The 20,000-nt window shown below is 42.6% G+C and overlaps 1 protein-coding gene across 1 annotated transcript in view; it reads left to right on the forward strand.

The window, feature by feature from the left end:
* The window catches only part of LOC145413654 (uncharacterized), a 332,513-nt gene that overhangs the window by 105,596 nt on the left and 206,917 nt on the right, over nucleotides 1–20,000 (forward strand). Inside the window, exon 2 of the mRNA XM_080283312.1 lies at nucleotides 11,114–11,240. Within this exon, the coding sequence (XP_080139438.1) occupies nucleotides 11,114–11,240 (127 nt within the window). The remainder of the gene's footprint in view (nucleotides 1–11,113; nucleotides 11,241–20,000) is intronic.

Genomic DNA, 20,000 nt, shown 5'->3' on the forward strand with positions numbered 1-20,000 from the left:
CTTCCTTTTCCTCCCCTCTCCTCTCCTCTCCCCCTCTCTCTCCCCTCTCCCCATCCCCTCTCTCCCCTCTCCCCATCCCCTCTCTCCCATCTTCCCATCCCCTCTTGCAACTCTCTAGTGACAAGCTGGACTAGGTACCTTGTAGACCACACCCACCCATTCACCTCTCTCTCTCTCTCTCTAGTGTAACATCGAAGGAGTATCAGTGTACATAGGTGTGTGTGTGTGTGTGTGTGTAAGGACATCTTTTTGTGGCCTCTCAGACATTAGTTCTTTTAAATTGCCTTAGAAAATCTATTAACCCTTTAATATATTGCACATTTGGTTGTATGACCACAAGATCGGATTTGTGCACTGTAATTCTATCTGTCTATCTTTCTATCTATCTCTGTCTCTCTATCTATCATTTTATCAGTACCATTAAATCTGTCCCTCTGTCTATCTCTCTTCCTATATTTCAGTTCTTTGTCTTGATTCTCACACGTTCAAGGTGTCATCAAAATCGCTTTATCAGAGAGAATTAGAGTTTGCAACCTTCTTCAGGCTACCACATTAACATCACTGAGAACTTAATGTTGAGAGAGAGAGAGAGAGAGAGAGAGAGAGAGAGAGAGAGAGAGAGAGAGAGAGAGAGAGAGAGAGAGAGAGAGAGATAATGACGCGACTTTCCTCTAGTTTTGGGTCCATCTCTCCAATTGGCAAAGTCATTAGAGTCTTCCTGTCTCCCTTTTTTCTCTCACCTCCTCCCTTTTCTCTCTCTCTCTCTCTCTCTCTGACTTTGTAACCTTTTTCTTGTAGTGTATTTTCTGCGTCCTGCTGTTTAATATCTCCTGTATTTTATTTGTAAACATGTCCATAATTATTAGGAATGATATAAATAACGTAAAAGGGAATATTTACACTTAATATCCAAATAATTCCCGAGGATGTGGTGACAGGAAGCCCCCCGTACCCCACAAACATTCGATCCAGCGTGTTTTCGTATCATATAACACATTTTATTCCATTTTTCTGTGTTACGGCCTTCGTGTTTTTTAATATTTACACCACTCTTATCATGTCTCCTTCCCTCTTTCCCTTCCACCATCTCTCATTTTCATCCTTTTCCTTTTCCTCCTACATAACGCACTTTCATTTCCCTCCTCCTTTCCCTGCCTTCGCTCCTCCGTCTTCCAGTCTCTCACACCTTCCATCCCCCTCATTTTCACTCTCCCACCTGTCCTTCTTTCTCCCTTCGCCTCTTCTTCCTCCCTCCTTCGCCCCCGTCCACAGTGACACCTGCACAATAAATCATACTCTCCTCTCTAATAACCCGCCCATTACCACTCCTCCCCAACTGACTACACTCCGAGACCCCTTTGTTGACACTTTCCAGGCCCGTCATTGGCTGGGTCGACTCCCATCCAATCACAGGAGTTTTTGGTGTGTGTAGATTGGGAGGGGTCTGCTCTTTTGGTGGTGATGGTGGTGGTGGTGGTGGTTTAGTGGTGGTAGTATTGTTGTTGCTGGTGGTGGTGGTGGTGGTGGTGGTGGTGGTAGTATTGTTGGCGATGATATTTTTTGTTATTCCCATCACCCATGTTGCTGCTGTAGTTAGTTATTACATTCTTCTTATTCTTCTTAGTGGATATGGTGGTGGTGGTAGTAGTAGTGGTAGTAGTAGTAGTAACCGTAGTACCGGTCGTAGTAGTAGTCATAATAGCCCCAGGTGCTGCTGCAGCTGTAGCAGTTGTTTACGGTAATACTGGAAATGTTATTGCGTTGTTGTTTACTATTATTACTTTCATTGTCAAGATTGTTATTATTTGACATTGATAACCACAGAATTATCAAAGATGTCAGCTAAAGTTGAATGCGCAATCATTCTGCCCAACCCAACAGCCATCAGAAGCCAAGTAGTTACTAAATCACCTCATACTATAATACTCCAATTTGTCCAATCCGAGACAAGGTGCTTAGCGGGGAGGTCAGGGCACCAGCCAATCACCATTAATCTCCACAGGGTAAACACTGCTGATTGGGTGGTTAAGATAGTAAAAGTGAAAAGAGGTGAAGGAGGTTGGAAAGAAAGCGAGAGGAGAATTACATTAACCTGTTTAGCCTGGGGACGTGGAGAGTCTTTTGCAACTGGAGAGGTTAGACAGATAGTCTGCCTTTTCCTTCATTCTTGCCCTTGCCTGACAGTTTTATTCAGCTCGGGGTAGACCGTCCGAAATGAAGGGGTTACAAGCTGCCTTAGTAAACCTGTCCAGTATGTGAGGTCTTTCCTAAACTGAATTACAGTGTCTAGTAGCAGCAAAAGAAACTCTAAACAATACGCCATCCGCATTCAAAGTGTTTATAACAGTAACCCTTCCAATAATACGGATCCTTCCTTCGTTGAATACAGTCGTGTGGAGGTAACAAGAAAGTAAAGGTGACTGAAGATTAGAAAGGCAAATGGATGGTTGAGGTGTGATAAAGAAAATTTCACTGGTAATTGAATAAAGTCTGGCCTAAGCAAGAATAAAAAGACGCGATCACAGTGAATGCAAGGGTTAATATATATAGATTTTTAACAATAAGTACAGTAATTTAGTACGACAAGTCTCCTGTAAACAGCATAATACAATCTGTCTGAAACAAGAATAAATTAGAAGTAACCGTGTCTGTTTTGAAGGATAAGTACTGTAGCTGGTGAGGTGATGAGTGGGATGTGAAATTGATGGGATGAAAAAAGAAAATTGTAGATGAGAGAGAGAGAGAATTATGGTAGCTGTGGTAAATAAGTAGTCACTGAGGAGATGACTAAGTTAGAAAAGGAATTATAAGTTTGTGACGAATAGAAAAGATGACATAGAGTACGATGACATTCAGTACGATGACGACTTTTCTCGCAACTTATTTCCGAATTCTAAGTGGCTTGGGGGGCCTCGTATCGCCCTATCTTATTCATTTTCCATATTGCACCGTAACATTTTCAGGTATGCTCTTCGTGTCAGTGTCGAAGTAAAATAATAAATCACTAATAAAGAGATGTTACGGTATACCCCGAGTCACTTTACGACCTTTAATAGAGAGTTTTGGTTGTGACAAGGCTTGGATCACTCGCCATTTGCTCTCCCAGTCCAAGAGCTTCATCCTAAACCAATACTCCCTCGTCCTGAAGGGGTTAGAGGCTTTGGTGGTGAGGGAAAGAGAAGTGGATAGTGGATGATGAATTGAAGGGTTGAGGTAGGACAGAAAGGGGGTTGTGGTGACCAGGAAGGATTATGCTGACGATGACGAGAAACAGAAATGACAGGAGGGTGGTAGAGATGAAGAGTGAAGGTCGTAGTGATGAAGGTAATGAGATGGAAGGATAAAGTGTATTGGGAAAGTGGTGGTGATGAGCAGAAATGTTTGCGGTAACCACGAGACAGAAATCTATGATGGTAGTGATGAAAAGCCTGTTTTGGTGATGAAGATGATGAGTCGAAGAGATGGGTATGAATACAAGAGTGGGTCAAGTGAGTAGAAATGATGTTAATGACGAGGGGCTGAGATAGCAGTAAAGTGATTGTGATAATGAAGGCTGTAGTGATGATGGTGATGATATGAAGGATTAAGAAACAACAGAAGGGATGGTAGAATAAGTCTGGTGATGAATGGTAAGTGATGAAGAAAACAAGGATATATTAACGTTATAACTAAGGTAATGTTTCTCCTCTAACGAAGATTTATATATACGTAAGAAATAAGAAATATGGGAAGATCTTGTACACTTCCTTCTTTGTCTTTGTGATGAGAGGAAAATGAGAGAGAGAGAGAGAGAGAGAGAGAGAGAGAGAGAGGAGGTATAGTGCTGAAGATTCTTGGTGGAAAGCAAGCTGGTGATGATGATGATGGTGATGATGATAGAAGAAAGAGGCATATGATGATTAATATGAAGAGTAAAAGTGAAACAGCTGCAATAAAGATGATGATGATGTTGATTGTGATGATGATGATGATAATGATGATGGTATGATAATAGTGTCGATGATGGTGATGATGATTTTGATGATGAAGATGGTGATGGTGATGATGATGGTAATGATGTTTGTGATGGTAATGATGATTGTGGTGATGATGATGATGATGATGATGATGATGATGATGATGATGATGAAGTACGTATATAAAGGAGAGATACATGTTTAAAATGAGAGAGAGAGAGAGAGAGAGAGAGAGAGAGAGAGAGAGAGAGAGAGAGAGTCTGAGATAATGATGATGGTAGTGATGCCGGAGATGATAGTGGTGGTTGTGGTAGTTGCGGTGATTATAGAAGTTTGCTCTGATTGTGGTGGTGATAGTGATGATGATGGTGGTGGTGGGTGGTAGTAGTAGGAGGATGGTGGTAAAGTTTGTAGGGGGATGGTGGTGATGGTGATAGTGTTGAAGATAGTGGTGGTGATGGTGATGATGGTGAGGCAAAATGAAGATGATAAACCACGATAGTAAGATAGTGAAGATGGTAGTAGTGGTGGTGGTAGTAGTGAAAATGGTGGCGAATGGTAGTGGTGATATAATTAAGATGGTGGTAGTAGCAGTAGGGAAATAATGATGATGGTGATGGTAGTTGTGATGATAATGGTAGTAATGGTGACGGTGATGGTAGTGATTGTGACTGGAAAATGTAGATGGTGATAGCGATATCGTTGCAGATGATGGTAGTGGTGGTGATGGTGGTAAGTGTGGTTATGGTGGTTGGTAGTGAGAGTCGTGGTAGTTGACATGTATAGTAATTGTGGTTATAGCAGCAGCTGGTAAAGGATGGTAGTGATGGTGGTGGTTACGGGAGTTTGGTAGTGAAAGCTGTGGTAGTTGTGGTAATTGTGTTAGTGGGTAGTGATGGTTAGAGACGTAGCATTAGAAGGTGGAGCATAGTGAGGAGGGGATGGTAGTAATCGTAGTATTTTGTGTGGTAAGAGTAGTGATGATAAGGGTGGATTTAAATGTAATAGTGAGGGAGCTACTACTACTACTACTATTACTACTACTATTACTATTACTATTACTACTACTACTACTACTATTACTACTACTACTATTACTATTACTACTACTACTACTATTATTATTATTATTATTATTTACTACTCCTACTCCTACTCCTCCAACTCCTACTCCTACTACTCCTACTCCTACTACTCCTACTCCTACTCCTCCAACTCCTACTCCTACTCCTACTCCTACTACTCCTACTCCTCCTACTCCTACTCCTACTCCTACTCCTACTCCTCCTACTCCTACTCTTACTCCTACTCCTACTACTCCTACTCCTCCAACTCCTACTCCTACTCCTCCACCTCCTACTCTTACTCCTACTCCTACTACTCCTACTCCTACTCCTCCTACTCCTACTACTCCTACTCCTACTTCTACTCCTACTCCTACTACTACTCCTACTCCTGCTACTACTACTACTACTACTACTACAATATCTCAGTAGTAGTAACAGTAGTGATGGTGGTGTTGGGGGTGAGTTTTTTTTCTCTTTTACGCCTTGCACTGATAGACTAGACAATCTACTCCCTGAGGCCCAGTAACCCTCCAACATACCTTCACATATCACCTTTTTGGCGCTAATGCCCACTGTCCATATTGCATACGCATCCAGAACTGGCAAAATGGTATGAGGTGGTGTGGGTTCCTGGCGGTGGTGGGAATGTGGAAGATTAGTCTGTCTATCTATTGCCAGACGCCTTAATCCCTTATACACAAACAAATCTCCTCCACGTCACCCTGTCCATAATTACACTGTGTTCCTACCTGCTGTCGATTTCGCCTCTTGGTAATAGCGGTTGTAGTAGTAAGATATAGAGGTAGTGGTAGTTGTGGTAGTGGCAGTGAGTGAGATAGTGGTAGTTATGATGTTGGTAGTGGTAGTGACGGTTGTAGTAGCGGTAGTCGAAGTGATGGTAATGGTGGTGATACTGGTGGTAGTGATGGTGGTGGTAGGTATTGGTACTGATGGTAGTGATGATGTTAGTAGTGGCAGTAATGGTGTAGTGGTCGTGGTGGAGGAAGGAGTGGTAGTGGTAGTGGTGGCGATGATAGTGGTGGAGGGAGGAGTGGTAGTGGTGGTAGTAGTGGAGAAAGGAGTGGTAGTGGTAACTGGTAGTGATGGTACCTGGCTAAAATGTGAGCTTGTACATAATTCAAGGGTAATTACCGTGTACATTCTGTCTGTCTGTCTGTCTGTCTGTCTCTCTCTCTCTCTCTCTCTCTCTCTCTCTCTCAGCAGGATATAGGCTTCATGCGTATGGTAATCATCTCATCAATCCTTAAGTCCTCTAAATTCACTCACTGATCCTGCGTAAGTCAAACACTGATTTTGTGCGTAGTAAAGAAGAACGCAGTACAGCCCAAGGAAGGTTCAGCTCCTGCGTTTTACTGGTGTGTGTGTGTGTGTGTGTGTGTGTGTGTGTGTGTGTGTGTGTGTGTGTGTGTGTGTGTGTGTGTGTGTCCTTGCTTGACTGAGCTTGCGTGTATGTAGAAGCGGGTGTGTATTTTATTAGCTCCTGTGTCCGTCTGACAGAGAGAGAGAGAGAGAGAGAGAGAGAGAGAGAGTGTTACAAGGACAAGTGCTACCTCAAAAGGTCTTACGACGTTTACCGAAGAGGCAGAGAGGGGGGAATACAGGGAGAGAGGTTGTGGAAACACACACACACACACACACACACACACACACACACACACACAAAGGCAGTACCAGCCAGTTGTGTGTGGTTGCGGTGGGTCGGGACAGCATGTGTGGTCACCATATGTGCACACGCTTCAGGCTGTGTGTGTGTGTGTGTGTGTGTGTGTGTGTGTGTGTGTGTGTTTAATTCATGTCTGTGTGTATTCTGTGTCTTCATGTGCGTGCAATTTTTGTATGGGTTCACATAAACCTTGCTCTGTATAAATATCCTGTTTCTCTCTCTCTCTCTCTCTCTCTCCATATACTTGTGATTGGAACCGTGCTTATGTATATTTTTGAGTTTATGATTATTTGTATACATGACTAAGTGCAGAACATGAAATATACTTAAAAAAATACAATCAAGGTTTTTGTGGTAGGTGGGGACGCTCACCATCCACTCGTTCGATGTAGTTCTGCTCTCAGGTGACTACCCTTTCCTCTCTTCCTTCTTTCTTTCCTTCGGTCCTCTTCTGTCTTTCTTTCCTTCATTCTTTCCTCATCCTTATGCCTACGGGTGACTCTACACTCCCTCTTCTGTCTTTATTTCCTTCATTCTTCTTGCTTCTGCCTATGGGTGACTCTACACTGAGTAACAAGTCAAATGGTTTCCTGTACTCCAGGAAACCTTTTACAACGCTGGGTGGTAACCATATAACCAGATTATGACGCCTGGTGGTTTTTAAGGCACTCCAATCGGATTGAGCCTGTGCAGGTTTATATCCAAGGGGTGGTTGGGGTTGATTGCTCACGAAATGCCACTCAGGGATGAGTGAGGCTGGTCACTCTCATCTTAAATGTCAGGACCAACTTGCCTAACCCCGGGCTTCTACTCTCCTCATCGGGCAACACAGGATTAGATGATGATGATGATGATGATGATGATGATAAGCTTTACCACAATATAAATGAATGAATTATATATATCTGTAGGTAAGACGGTCTCAGATTCAGGAGGTGTTAATTGTTTGGTGTAAAGTCTAAAAAAAAAAAAAAAAAATTCAGAGTGTATAGATATGGTTGTAAGGGCCATTTTACCTAAGACAGTAAGGTAGCTTTGGGCCATGCTGGGAGGAGGAGGAGGTCCGCTTATTTGCATGGTTAATACTCCCTCTGCTTAAGGAAGGGTGGCGCCAGTCCGCTTATTATTATTCATGCCTCCCGCCTCTCACTCTGTACTCTCTCTCTCTCTCATATTTTTTGTCGTTTTACCGCCTTTCTTTTCTTTTCTCGTGCATTTTCTGATTTGCTTTCATTTTTCTCTTCGCTTTCTTTCATTTGGTTTAACTATTCAGTCTTTGGGTTATTTTAAGGCTACATCTTACCAGAGGTCTATTATTTCCCTAATACTGAGAGAGAGAGAGAGAGAGAGAGAGAGAGAGAGAGAGAGAGAGAGAGAGAGAGAGAGAGAGAGAGAGTCAATTTTGTTTTGCTGTTACTGCCACTAGGGGTTTTCAGTCCCCTCTCTCTCTCTCTCTCTCTCTCTCTCTCCATTAAGGATTCGCACTTTCAAAATATGACAAAAAATCCTATGATGGGCGTGGGTGGTTTGGTGTGAAGGTAGTCCAGTTTTTAGCGATTGTGGTTGATTGTGGTGAATTGTTTGTGGTGCAGGGTGGCTGTAGTGGTGGTGGTATAATTCCGGATGTATCGGGTGGTGATTGTTGTTGTTATTGTGGTGGTGGATGTAGGTGTGATTGTGGTGGTGGTTGATTGTGATGGTAGTTGTGACTGATGGGGGTGCTTGTGGTGGTGGTTGATTGTGATGGTAGTTGTGACTGATGGGGGTGCTTGTGGTGTGGGTGGTGGTAGAGGTGACTGTGGTGGTGATGGTGGTGGTGGTGGTCGTGGTGATGGTGGTTGATTATGATGGTGATTGTTATGGTCGTTGGTTTCAGTGGTGGAAATGGTGATAGTGACTGTGATGGTGGTAATGGTGGCTAGTTGTGGTGCTGGTGGTGATAGTGGTGCTGGTGGTGATAGTGGTGCTGATGGTGGGGGTGGTAATGTGTGGTGGTGACTGTAGTTGTGATGATGATGAAAGATACGTGTGGTGTACTTATCTGTGGTGGTGATAGTAATTTTGGTGGTGATGGTTATGGTGCTGTTTTTTTTGGTGGTGGTGATAGTGGTGATGGACAGGGTGGTTAGACTGTGGTGATGGTGGTGATGTGGTAAGGTGGCAAGAGTGGTGGTTTGTGGTTAATTAGGGTGGGTTACACACACACACACACACACACACACACACACACACACACACACACACACACACACACACACACACACACACACACACAATGGAAGCATACGTTAGCCCAGATTAATATTATTTTCAAATCATCATCATTAGTCGACACTTTAGTCACCTGTCGCTCATTAACGTCAGTGATACGAGAGCTCTCCCATAAGCTAAGTAATTATTTATGGTATCAAACCATTTACAACGCTGGGTGGTAACCATATAACCAAACCATACGTGTTCTGTCAGTGGCAACTAGTGGGTTGGCGGAGGGTTAGTGTCCCTCCCCGTAAAACAATTACCTCAAAGACAAACGACCACCCCTTACAGGATTATGGTGTCTGGCTATAGGTAGTCTAGGTAGGTAGTTTAGCAAGATGGGAGCCAAAGAAAAGTTAATACATTATTGCTGGATATTATTTTCAACCAGCTAAGTACTAAATGCTTCCCTTGAACAGAATAATTCCGCCTGGCAGAAAGAGACTGTGAAAAGGGGAAAAAAATGTACTCCAGTGGGTGTGTCACTTGCAGGTGATGGTTGTAAGGTGGTGTAATTCTGATCTTTTAGTGAACATGCAGTTCTTTGACGTCTAGTTACAGTGTGATGGTGGCCTTACATGGCAGAAGACTGTTATTTCTACTTTGGCGATTTTTGTTAATGTTGAGGGAAAATATTATTTTAAAGAATATATATATATATATATATACAGTATATCTGTATCTATCTATCTATCTGTCTATCTGTATAGATAGATACTGTATATCTGTCTGTCTATCTATCTCTGTATAGATAGATAGATAGATAGATTGATGGATAGATATGTATATATAATCGTGGAACTTATTTGTGTACTACAATACCATCTGTGACTGTCATACCGATATGTAGTACCCACAACCATAGAACGTCTCACTTTGGTGGGAATAAAGTAAGATACAGTATATGGAGCCTGAGTGATGGGGATATTGTTTCTAACAGTTTACTCGTAATAAAGAAAATAACTTCTGAAGCCTTACTAGGTCCTTACCTGAATGACCCTGACAGTGCATCTGAGATTTTTCCTCTTTTAATAATGATGATAATAATAATAATAATAATAATTATATTAAAAATAATATTATTATTATTATTTGTCATCTTTATTAGCCATTATATCTCCTCCCTGTTAACTGTTGTGCTCATTTCTTTACAAAGTATCTCTTCTGTCACAATCTTTTTCTCCTTCCTCTTTTTTAACTCTAATCTCTTTCCATATTAAGTATCTTTCGTTTACTAATATATCACTTTCCTATTCATAACTACTGTATTATACCTCCCTTTATATCGACTCTTTCTTCTCGCTCTCTGTTATCAATATTTTTAATGGCAGTGGTCACCCCGTCTATAAACTTTTTTTTTTTTTCCCTCGTTTTTACTAGATACTCCCTCCATCTATAACCATTTTCCCTCCATTACTGTTGTTACATTTTCGTCATCCGAGGGAGACAAACTCGTTTTAAATTCACAGTTTAGAGCCTTTGCCTGTGTAGACCAATATTGCCGCGTCTTGTGTGATGGGTGAAGGGGTGTGCGGTCCGTGTCTCAGGCCATACTGGTCTTTTCTCCAACCTCCTTTCTTCATTTTGCTGTTTCTCTTCTTCTTCGCCATACTCTCTCTCTCCTCCCGTATTAAGTTATTTCAGGAGCCGTCGTATGTTTCTCCCTTTGTCAGTTATCTTTTATCATCGACATCATCATTTTAAATTTACCTCCTTTCGTTTATCAGTATCCCAGCCACTGCATGTAATATTGGGAAGCAGTGTTACCCTCTTAATTATGATTACATTCGTTTCTTGTCTTCGTAATAAGTTCTTTCTATTATTTCGAAGCCTGTTTTACTAACTACTTAGTGTAATATATATATATATATATATATATATATATATATATATATATATATATATATATATATATATATATAATACTGTATATATATAAATGTACAGTACATATATGTTCAATACCTTTTACTATATAGCCTATTATCCTTATGAAAGGTCTCCTACATTTATTATTGGGTGATAATGATGGCGATAAAGATAATGATGCTGGTGGTAAATGATGATGATAATAATAATAATAATAATAATAATGATAATAATGATTTCAGGTTGTTTACTGACCCCTTTTGTTTCTTGCCATGTTTCAGGTTCCAGTGTCTGAGGGTGTGTTGGATGGTGGAGGCGGCATGGAGGGGGGTGGCAGGACGGGGGGCGGGGGAACGGGGGGCTCCAGCACCTCCAGGGGCTCCTCCAGTAGTGGATCATCGGGACAAGGTGAGTGGGAGGGGAAAGGAAGGTGGAGGATATGGGGAGGGGATGGGAGATGGCATATATGTAATGTGTGAATGTACTGTGTGTGTGTGGTTGTTGTTGTTGATCAACCCTTCTCTGGCCGAGCAGACCCATCAACCACAGGCAAGTAACTGCCTGTGCAGGGCCTGCCCGTGCTGTGAACCAATGGTTCCTTGCGGTTGACAGCGCCTCGCCTCAGCGAGGCGCAGGGAAAAGTGTATACATTTGGCTCCTGAGTGGATGCCGCATTTGCGTCTCCACACAGGTAACGGGGCACCATAGTAGGCTCCACTTCATCCCGTGATCTGGTTATATGGTTACTACTCAGCGTTGTTAATGGTTTCCCAGGTTACATGAAACCATTACACTTATTACTCAGTGTAGAGCCAACAGCGGTGGAAAAAAGAGTAATTAAAATTGACAGGAAGTAACGGGAGGAATATAGGAGAAGACAAGTGCTCGTGGGCCATTCGGGCCCCTCCCACTTGCTCCTGCGGAGGGCTCTCGCGTTGATGTGCTGTTCTGGTGTAATGTTGTCACTTGGATTATTTGCAGCCAACCAATTGATCGTGTTATTTGCAGCTTCGGTAATGGAACCCAGTTTATTTTAGTTCTACCTCTGGGCAAAAAATTCTACGGAGATCCTATGCTCGGCTCCGGGAGCAGCGTTTTTTGGTCAAAATGTGATCGCTTATTAAATATAGTAACGTTGTTCAATCGTGATGGGACCAAGTACTTTTACATTAACAATTTTTTTGCGATTTTGTGCCAATTTTGGTGCGATTTGAATGTGTAGTTTCGGCTGCCCAAAACACACACACACACACACACACACACACACACACACACACACACACACACACACACACACACACACACACACACACACACCGCTCGCTGGTGCAGTGGCAACGTTCTCGCTTGCCAACTGGTGGACGGGAGTTCGCGCCTCGCTCAGGTTGCGAAAAGTTTCACTGACGAAGTGGATGGTTACTGTCCCCCTTGAGCAAGGGGACGGGTGTGTGCATGTGTGAAGGTCACAGCCTTGCCCTTAGATCGGACTATGTGAGCTCTCAGCTCATCATCAAGTGATCCTGACCGACCCGGTGAATTACACACACACACGGCTACTGCTGTAGTATATTAGAGGATGACAGACACAAAATGATAAGGGCAGCATTACATTAGTGAGTGGATGATGGTATTGAGGGAAGGATGTCGAAGAACATTTGGTGGTGGTGGTGGTGGAGGTGTGTGTGTATGTGTGTTGAGGTATATTTTGTTGTGGTAAAGTGACGGTGGTGGGCGTGGTTGCAGTAGTGGTTGTGGTAGTGGGTCTGGTAATGAGGGCGTGGGTGTGGTGGTTGTGATTTACTATGACCGTGGCTTTATTTTTATTAATTCATTTTTACCCAATGGAAGGCTAAGTATATGAAAAAGTCCACGCATATGGCTCGGTGACCTTGTCTTCGTCCCTGAGATTACTACATAGTCTTGAACCCTTGAGCTATATATAAACGTCCAGCTGGGGCAAGAATATATTACTTCTTACGTCTTTATAGGGTTACTGGAAATTTTTAACCTCTTTTGCAAGTCGGATGTCTGTTTCACTCATGCCAGGCTACCATCAGACAATTTAATTCAGCATTGAAGGACCTCTGTTAGTGAAGGGGTCAGTGTAGGCTACGTTTAAGTTCCTCAGTTCGAAAAATAAAGATCTTAAAGCTGAGTAAAGTCGTCTGGAGATAGTACGAATTAAATGAAAACTGTCATCCTAGTGAATTGCTTGACACAGAGGACGGGCAGTTACTCCTGTGTTGAATAAAATCGTCCGGCAATAACAAGAATAATTGAGTGTTCACATCCTTAAAGGGTTACTGTAGACTGCAGTTAACCCTCAGAGACGGATACTGAAATTCATATAAAATCGCTAGGAAATAATTTACAGCATTGGGTGGTAACCATAACCAATGTACGGGGTGATGTGGAGCCTTCTAAGGTGCCCCTGTTAACTTAGTGGAGATACAAATGTGGCGCTTATCCATGAAAGAAACCTCAACCTCCACACTCTCCTGCACCTTGCCTTGGTGAGACACTGTACTGTGTACTACATGGAAACATCGGTTCACTTTTCGGGACAGTTTTGCAGGGACGGTTGCTTGCCTGCAGTTGATGAGTCTGCTTGGCCAGACAGATCGGGGTTACTCAACAATAAACCTATACTGACAATTGCCTGTCTGGACTTTGGAGCTGTGCGGGCAGGGCTTGTGGTTAGTCTCCACCTTTTATTTACCAAACAATGAATAGGTCCATGGTAGGAATAGGTACATGTGGGGAAAACAGGCCCATAGCATATATATCTATGAGGAAAAGGGTCCAAGTAGGAACATAGGTTCAGTGGATGAAAGTAGTCAAGGGGGGCGATAGGTCCCATGGGAGAATATGGATCCACGTGCGGATTTGGTGGTTCTCATGGAAAGATAACAGATCCATAAGTGAAATAGGGGTCCATGGGTGAAATAGATCCAGTGGGAATATAGGCTTAGGTAAAAATTAATCCTAGGAAGAAAACAGGTGAAAATCGATGGGGAAGTCTGTCCATTGTAAAAGTAGGTCCTGTGTAAGACAAGTTCACAGAGGAAAATTGGTCAATGGTGGAAGTAGGTTCATGGTGGAAATAGGTCCATGGAATAAGGTTCACTTTGAAAGTAGGCTCATATGGAAGGAGGAAATGGATCTATTGGAAAATTAGATTCAGGGTGAATTTGTCTAAGAAAGGAAAATTTGTCAACACCAGATCATGTTCCTGGAGGAAAACAGGTGGGTTACGGGTGGACACCTAGGGGATGTAGCTGGAGACTGGTTTATGAGGTACTGGCCATCAGATATTGAGAAGTGAACTACTCCAACATTTAACATATATACCGATGCTGGAATCACTGTATCATACTAGCAAATGTTCAGTGCAACGTGCCTCCTAGGACGGCTGCAGTCTCCCTAAAACTGTATTCTTTTAGTTCAGTGAGAATGCGAGGCTTCTTTATTAATACGGTGCTTAAGATTTCTCCACCTTTTCCAAGACCCACTTGAGACGAAACCCCACCAGGAAAAGGTGGTGGTGGCCTTTCGAGAGTAGGGACGAGGAGGGCACGGAGGAGATCGGGCAGGCCACCTCATCCCTCCACCTCTCCTGAGGCCCGAGTCAGAAGCAGTGGTGGTGGCCTTTCAAGAGTAGGGACGAGGACAGCGCGGAGGAGACAGTCTTACGTCGCAACCCCAGCCAGGAAAGATGGTGGTGGCTCCTCGAGGGTGGGGGTAGCCTGTCCTTGGAGTGTTTGTTGCCCTGAAGTGGTGAGCAGGCTTAAGTACTGCTTCGGCTATATGGGGCCATACTGGAGGGGTCAATCAGAATAACAACACGCCACCGGCCACTGGGAGAGGCAAGACAGCCCAAATCAGTGCCGGTCCCAAGCCTGGATAAATAGGAAGGGTTGGCGTCAGGCAGGGTATCTGGCCGTAAAACCGGCCAAAACAAAAATGGCAGACCAAAGCAGGATAGTATGGCGAAGTTAGGTGAAACACATCGATTCCATACAAAAGTGGGAAAATGTGGAAGGTAAAGAAGAAGATATCTCTTAAAGTGGCCCCACGGGAGAGATGCTGGAATTAAACCAGGATTATTAAGAATTCAAGCTCAGTCGAGTATATCTTCACTAGACAAATGCAGTGTCCCGAATGATGCCGGCTCAGCGCTACATTGGTGAGAAAGCTGCGTTTTTCTTTTCCTGGAGGTTTCTCTTTATATTCGATTGCTGGGGAGTTTTGCAGAGTTAATAATGAACACAAAAATATAAAAGAATTTCATTTTTAATCCATTTAGAGAGAATAAATGGTTTGGTGGTATTTGGGGGCCTTAGAACAGTGAATCACCCTGTAGTAGTAGTAGTAGTAGTAGTAGTAGTGAATAGTACAGTAATGATGACGGTGGTGGTGGAGGTGGTAGGACAAGGATGAGGATTAAAAGATTTGGTATTGGTACGCAGTGGTCGGGCAGTTGGTGTTAGAAGTTATATTGATGGTAGCAGTAGTAGGAACGTTGGTGGAGGGTTCGATGGTACTTACAGCGTGGTCGTGCTGGGGCGATTGATAGGGGGCTGTGAAGAGTGTTGTTAAACATTACAGTATAATGTTGGTAATGGTGATGGTAGTGATGGTGGTTTTGGTGAAGGTAAGGTAGTTTTCGTGGTAGAGGAGGTGAAGGTAGGAGTGATGATAAAGATGGTGGTTATGGTGATGACAGACCTAGTGGTTATGGTGAAAGTGGGAGTGGTGGTAGTGATAAGGGCGTTGTGGTTATCATGGTGATGGTGATAGTGACAGTGAAAGTAATGGTGGAAGTGGAAATGGTGTTACTGATCAGAGTATGGTGGTGGTGCTGGGGATAGAGGTACTCATGTTGGTAGTGGTAGTGGTAGTTGTGAAAGTAGCTAGTAGTCGATATCTTGGTGGTGGTGATAGTGGTAATTGTATTCATGGCGGTAGTGGAAGTGGTACTAGTGATATGATTTATATTGGTATCAGTGGCCGGGTTGTGGCAGTGGAAAGAGTAGTTGTGATTAGGTTTTAGAAGTGGTGACAGACTGTGGTGATGATGGTGATGGTGAAAAACGTAGTGATCATGGAGGGGTATCTTTCTGGTAGTGACAGTGTTATGGTGGCAGTAATGGTAGTAATGGTAGGGGTAATTATGGTGTGGTAGGTATCTTAGAGGTGGTGATAGTTTTAGTCTTTCCACCAGGGTTATGAGGATGATGGTGTTTGTCGTGGTGGTGATGGTGATGGTGTCTGGATCCAGCACTTCATATTTTAGGACAAACGCATAAGTACATGATTGAGGAACACACCCAACTCTTTACGAACCAGACACAATACTCTCTCTCTCTCTCTCTCTCTCTCTCTTTCTCTCTCTCTCTCAGGGCGTCACCCCCTTGCTTGCATTGGTTAGTGCCGCACACCCTTTTTATAGCTCTGGTCTGGAATATCAATGCAGTATCTAGTACATCAGTAAAGTGCGCTTTGTGAGGGCGTGACGAGCGGCGAGCGAGCGCCGTGTTATCACAGTTCCCCTCAGATATTACATTATTGGCGGAATCTCCAATATTTCATTGTTGGAGTAAAAAAAAAAGTGTTAAGACGGAAAATCATTTTAATTATGATTTCGTAACTGAGGCGTTCACCGATTACAGCCGAAGACTTTCTTGGAAAACTCGAGATTCCAAGGGGTTCCTACGCGTTTATGGGTGTGTTTGTAGTTGATAACACAATTTACTGAGTGAAAGTATCACGTGCAATAAGAATTTCAACTCCACCTCACATAGAAGTTAAGTTATAAGCTTATGCTTAGCGTGACGGTCGGGGCGGGGCGGGCCGCTCATTTTCAAACTGAAGTGAGAGTAAACATCGCCTCCAGGAAATGTACAGTCCCGGTCCATAAATTATTTACACGTCTGGGGCTCCAGTCTGTGATGAAGTGATGTTCCAGCGTCTCTAATATATATATATATATATATATATATATATATATATATATATATATATATATATATATATATATATATATATATATATATATATATATAATTGTGGTAGGTGGGGGCGCTCACCATCCACTCACTCTATGTAGTGCTGCTCTCGGGTGTCTGCCCTTTCCTCTCCTCCATCCTTCATTCTTTCCATCCTCTTCTGCCTTCTCTCCTTCATTCTTTCCTCGTCCTTCTGCCTACGGGTAACTTTACACGTCCTCTACTTTCTTTCCTTCGTTCTTTCCTCTTCCTTTCAGCCTGTGGGTGACTACGCTGAGTGACAAGCCAAATGGTTTCCTGTACACCAGGAAACCATTTACCACGGTGGGTGGTAACCATATAACAAGATTATGGCGCCTGGTGGTTTAGTGAGTAATTACGGCACTCCAATCGGATTGAACTCGTGAAGGTTTCTATCCAAGGGGTGGTTGGGGTTTATTGTTCACGTAATGCCACTCAGGGATGAGTGAGGCTGGTCACTCTCATCTAAAATGTCAGGACCAACTTGCCTAGCCTCGGGCTCCTACGCTCCTCATGGGACAACGTAGGATTGGATAATGAATGAATGAACGAATATATATATATATATATATATATATATATATATATATATATATATATATATATAGATATATATATATATGGTGGGTGGGGGCGCTCACCATCCACTCACTCGATGTAGTGCTGCTCTCGGGTGTCTGCCCTTTCCTCTCCATCCTTCTTTCCTTCCATTCTCTTCTGTCTTTCTTTCCTTCATTCTTTCCTTGTCCTTCTGCCTACTGGTGACTTTACACTCCCTCTTCTGTCTTTCTTTCCTTCATTCTTTCCACTTCCTTCAGCCTGTGGGTGACTCTACACTGAGTGACAAGCCAAATGGTTTCCTGTGCACCAGGAAACCATTTACTACGCTGGGTGGTAACCATATAACCAAATATTGGCGCCTAGTGGTTTAGTGGGTAGTTATTGCGCTCCAATCGGATTGAGCCGGTGAAGGTTTATATCCAAGGGGTGGTTGGGGTTGATTGTTCATGTAATGCCACTCAGGGATGAGTGAGGCTGGTCACTCTCATCTTAAATGTCGAGACCAACTGCTTAGCCCCGAGCTCCTACACTCCTCATGGGGCAATGTAGGATTGGATGATGGATATATATATATATATATATATATATATATATATATATATATATATATATATATATATATATATATATATATATATATATATATATATATATATGCGCAGTACAATTATACTTACCTGTGCAATAAGATTTTTTCCCCTAGACGTTTGAGAAGACTTGTTAGTTACTTGTATATCAGGACTGAGGCATACATAGCGTATATTTATTCTCCATAATGGAAGTATAACACACACGCACTTCATTATTCACTTGATTTACCCAAGTATTGTATAAAAAAAACACACACTAGTTTTTCAGTTTGTAGTCAACATAAGTAGTAACAAGAACATTGATATACCAGACTTCATATAGCTATCGACATGGTGAAAATATGGCAGGAAGCAGAAAATAATACATCTTACATTAACTACATGATTCCTATTTTTTTTTTTTTTTATCATGCTAACGCTAGTCAATTTTTGTCAACTTAGAGAGGTCCTTAAGTAATGAAAGGGGTATGGAGGACTGTATCTAACCCCTTCAGTAAGAAAAAAACTTAAGCTAGATATAATACTCTGGAAATTATAAAAATAATAATAAAAAGACGTCCTGAGTGACCGTGTTAACAACAAAGAAGCAAAAGTCAGCACTACAGTATCCAGTGATTGGAGTGTTTACAGGAAGAACACTCACATTCAAGGTCGAAAAATTTCATTCTCAGTTTAGGGACTTCCTTGTTACGGCCACGCCCGCGGTATTGTGCCCACGTCCTGTCACTGTGTTGCCAGAAGTGTATGGTGACTGTAGGAGATTGGCGAAGGAGAAAATGATGTCCAGATTGAGCAATACACTTCAACAATCCCATCCCTCTAACTCACTCTTAGCTGAATAAAATCGCGTGACATTAGAAGATTGGCGAAGGAGAGTTAACATGATGCCCAGATTGAGCAATACACTTCAACAATCCCATCCCTCTAACTCACTCTTAGCTGAATAAAATCGCTTAACGTTAGTTGGAATAGCATACTAGACTTGTCCTGGTCATGGGGGTGTTGTTGGTGACGGTATTAGAATTCTCAGACTCTCAAGACATTCTCAGCTGAATGAAATCGTGTACTTTAACTTAAAAGTAAGAGTTTTCCCGGGCATGAGGGAGTTAATGATGCAGTATTAACACTAACGTTTTGTACTGACTCTTAGCTGAATAATCGTTTAGTGTTGGCTGGAATGAAATAATAGACTTGTCCCGATCATGAGTGAGGTAATACTATCGACCACACGAGGGTCAGTGAGACATAGTCAGGTTTAGTTAAGCGCCAGTCTGCCCCTAGAATGCTGCCTCAGTAGACGGGTTAGGCTACATTCATATCCCTAATTATATTGCTGCATGAACAAGCAAAGGAGGCAGCACACTTGAGGCCACTAATCTGAATTGCCCGAGTTTATTTTATTTTATTTTATTTTATTTATTTATTTTTTTTTTCACTACGGGCTGGATTCCAAACCAATGTATAGCTGGCGCCTCAGGTAAGGGATGTGGTATTTTTGTTCTTTTTTAAGTTTGGTGAAGGACAAATAATGTTATGAAGGAGGAAACAATGCCTTGTGAAGAATGATACGAATAGCCTACCAGAACGTGAATTCCGAAGGGAATGAAATAAAGTACAAAGCAATTTCTTGAGATCGATATGTTAGATGGTTTTGCTTGTCAGGTGGGACCAGAACGCGAAGGGTTTAGCTGCTGTGAGAGTAATTATGTGGTCCGCTTCGCATCGTCCTCTTCCTGTTTCTCTTCTTCAGCATTGCCAGTACTTAAGTCCGTCTTTGGCAGCACCGCCTTAGGGCCGTCTCCTGCCCTACCCATTCCACCCCCCTTCCCTTGGACCTGTTTCCATCCCATGGCCCTATCACCTTCCATGGACCCATTTCCTCTTTAATCCCAACCATTTTCCACCATGAACTTATACTGCTTTCTCAAATTGACCTCTGCTAATAATAAACGCGCTTTTTTTTTCTTTATTTTAAATCTTAACGAAAG

This window comes from Coenobita brevimanus, chromosome 97 (assembly GCF_032717465.1).
Source record: "Coenobita brevimanus isolate Jiangsu-jjx chromosome 97, ASM3271746v2, whole genome shotgun sequence".
NCBI classification, from domain to species: Eukaryota; Metazoa; Arthropoda; class Malacostraca; order Decapoda; family Coenobitidae; genus Coenobita; species Coenobita brevimanus.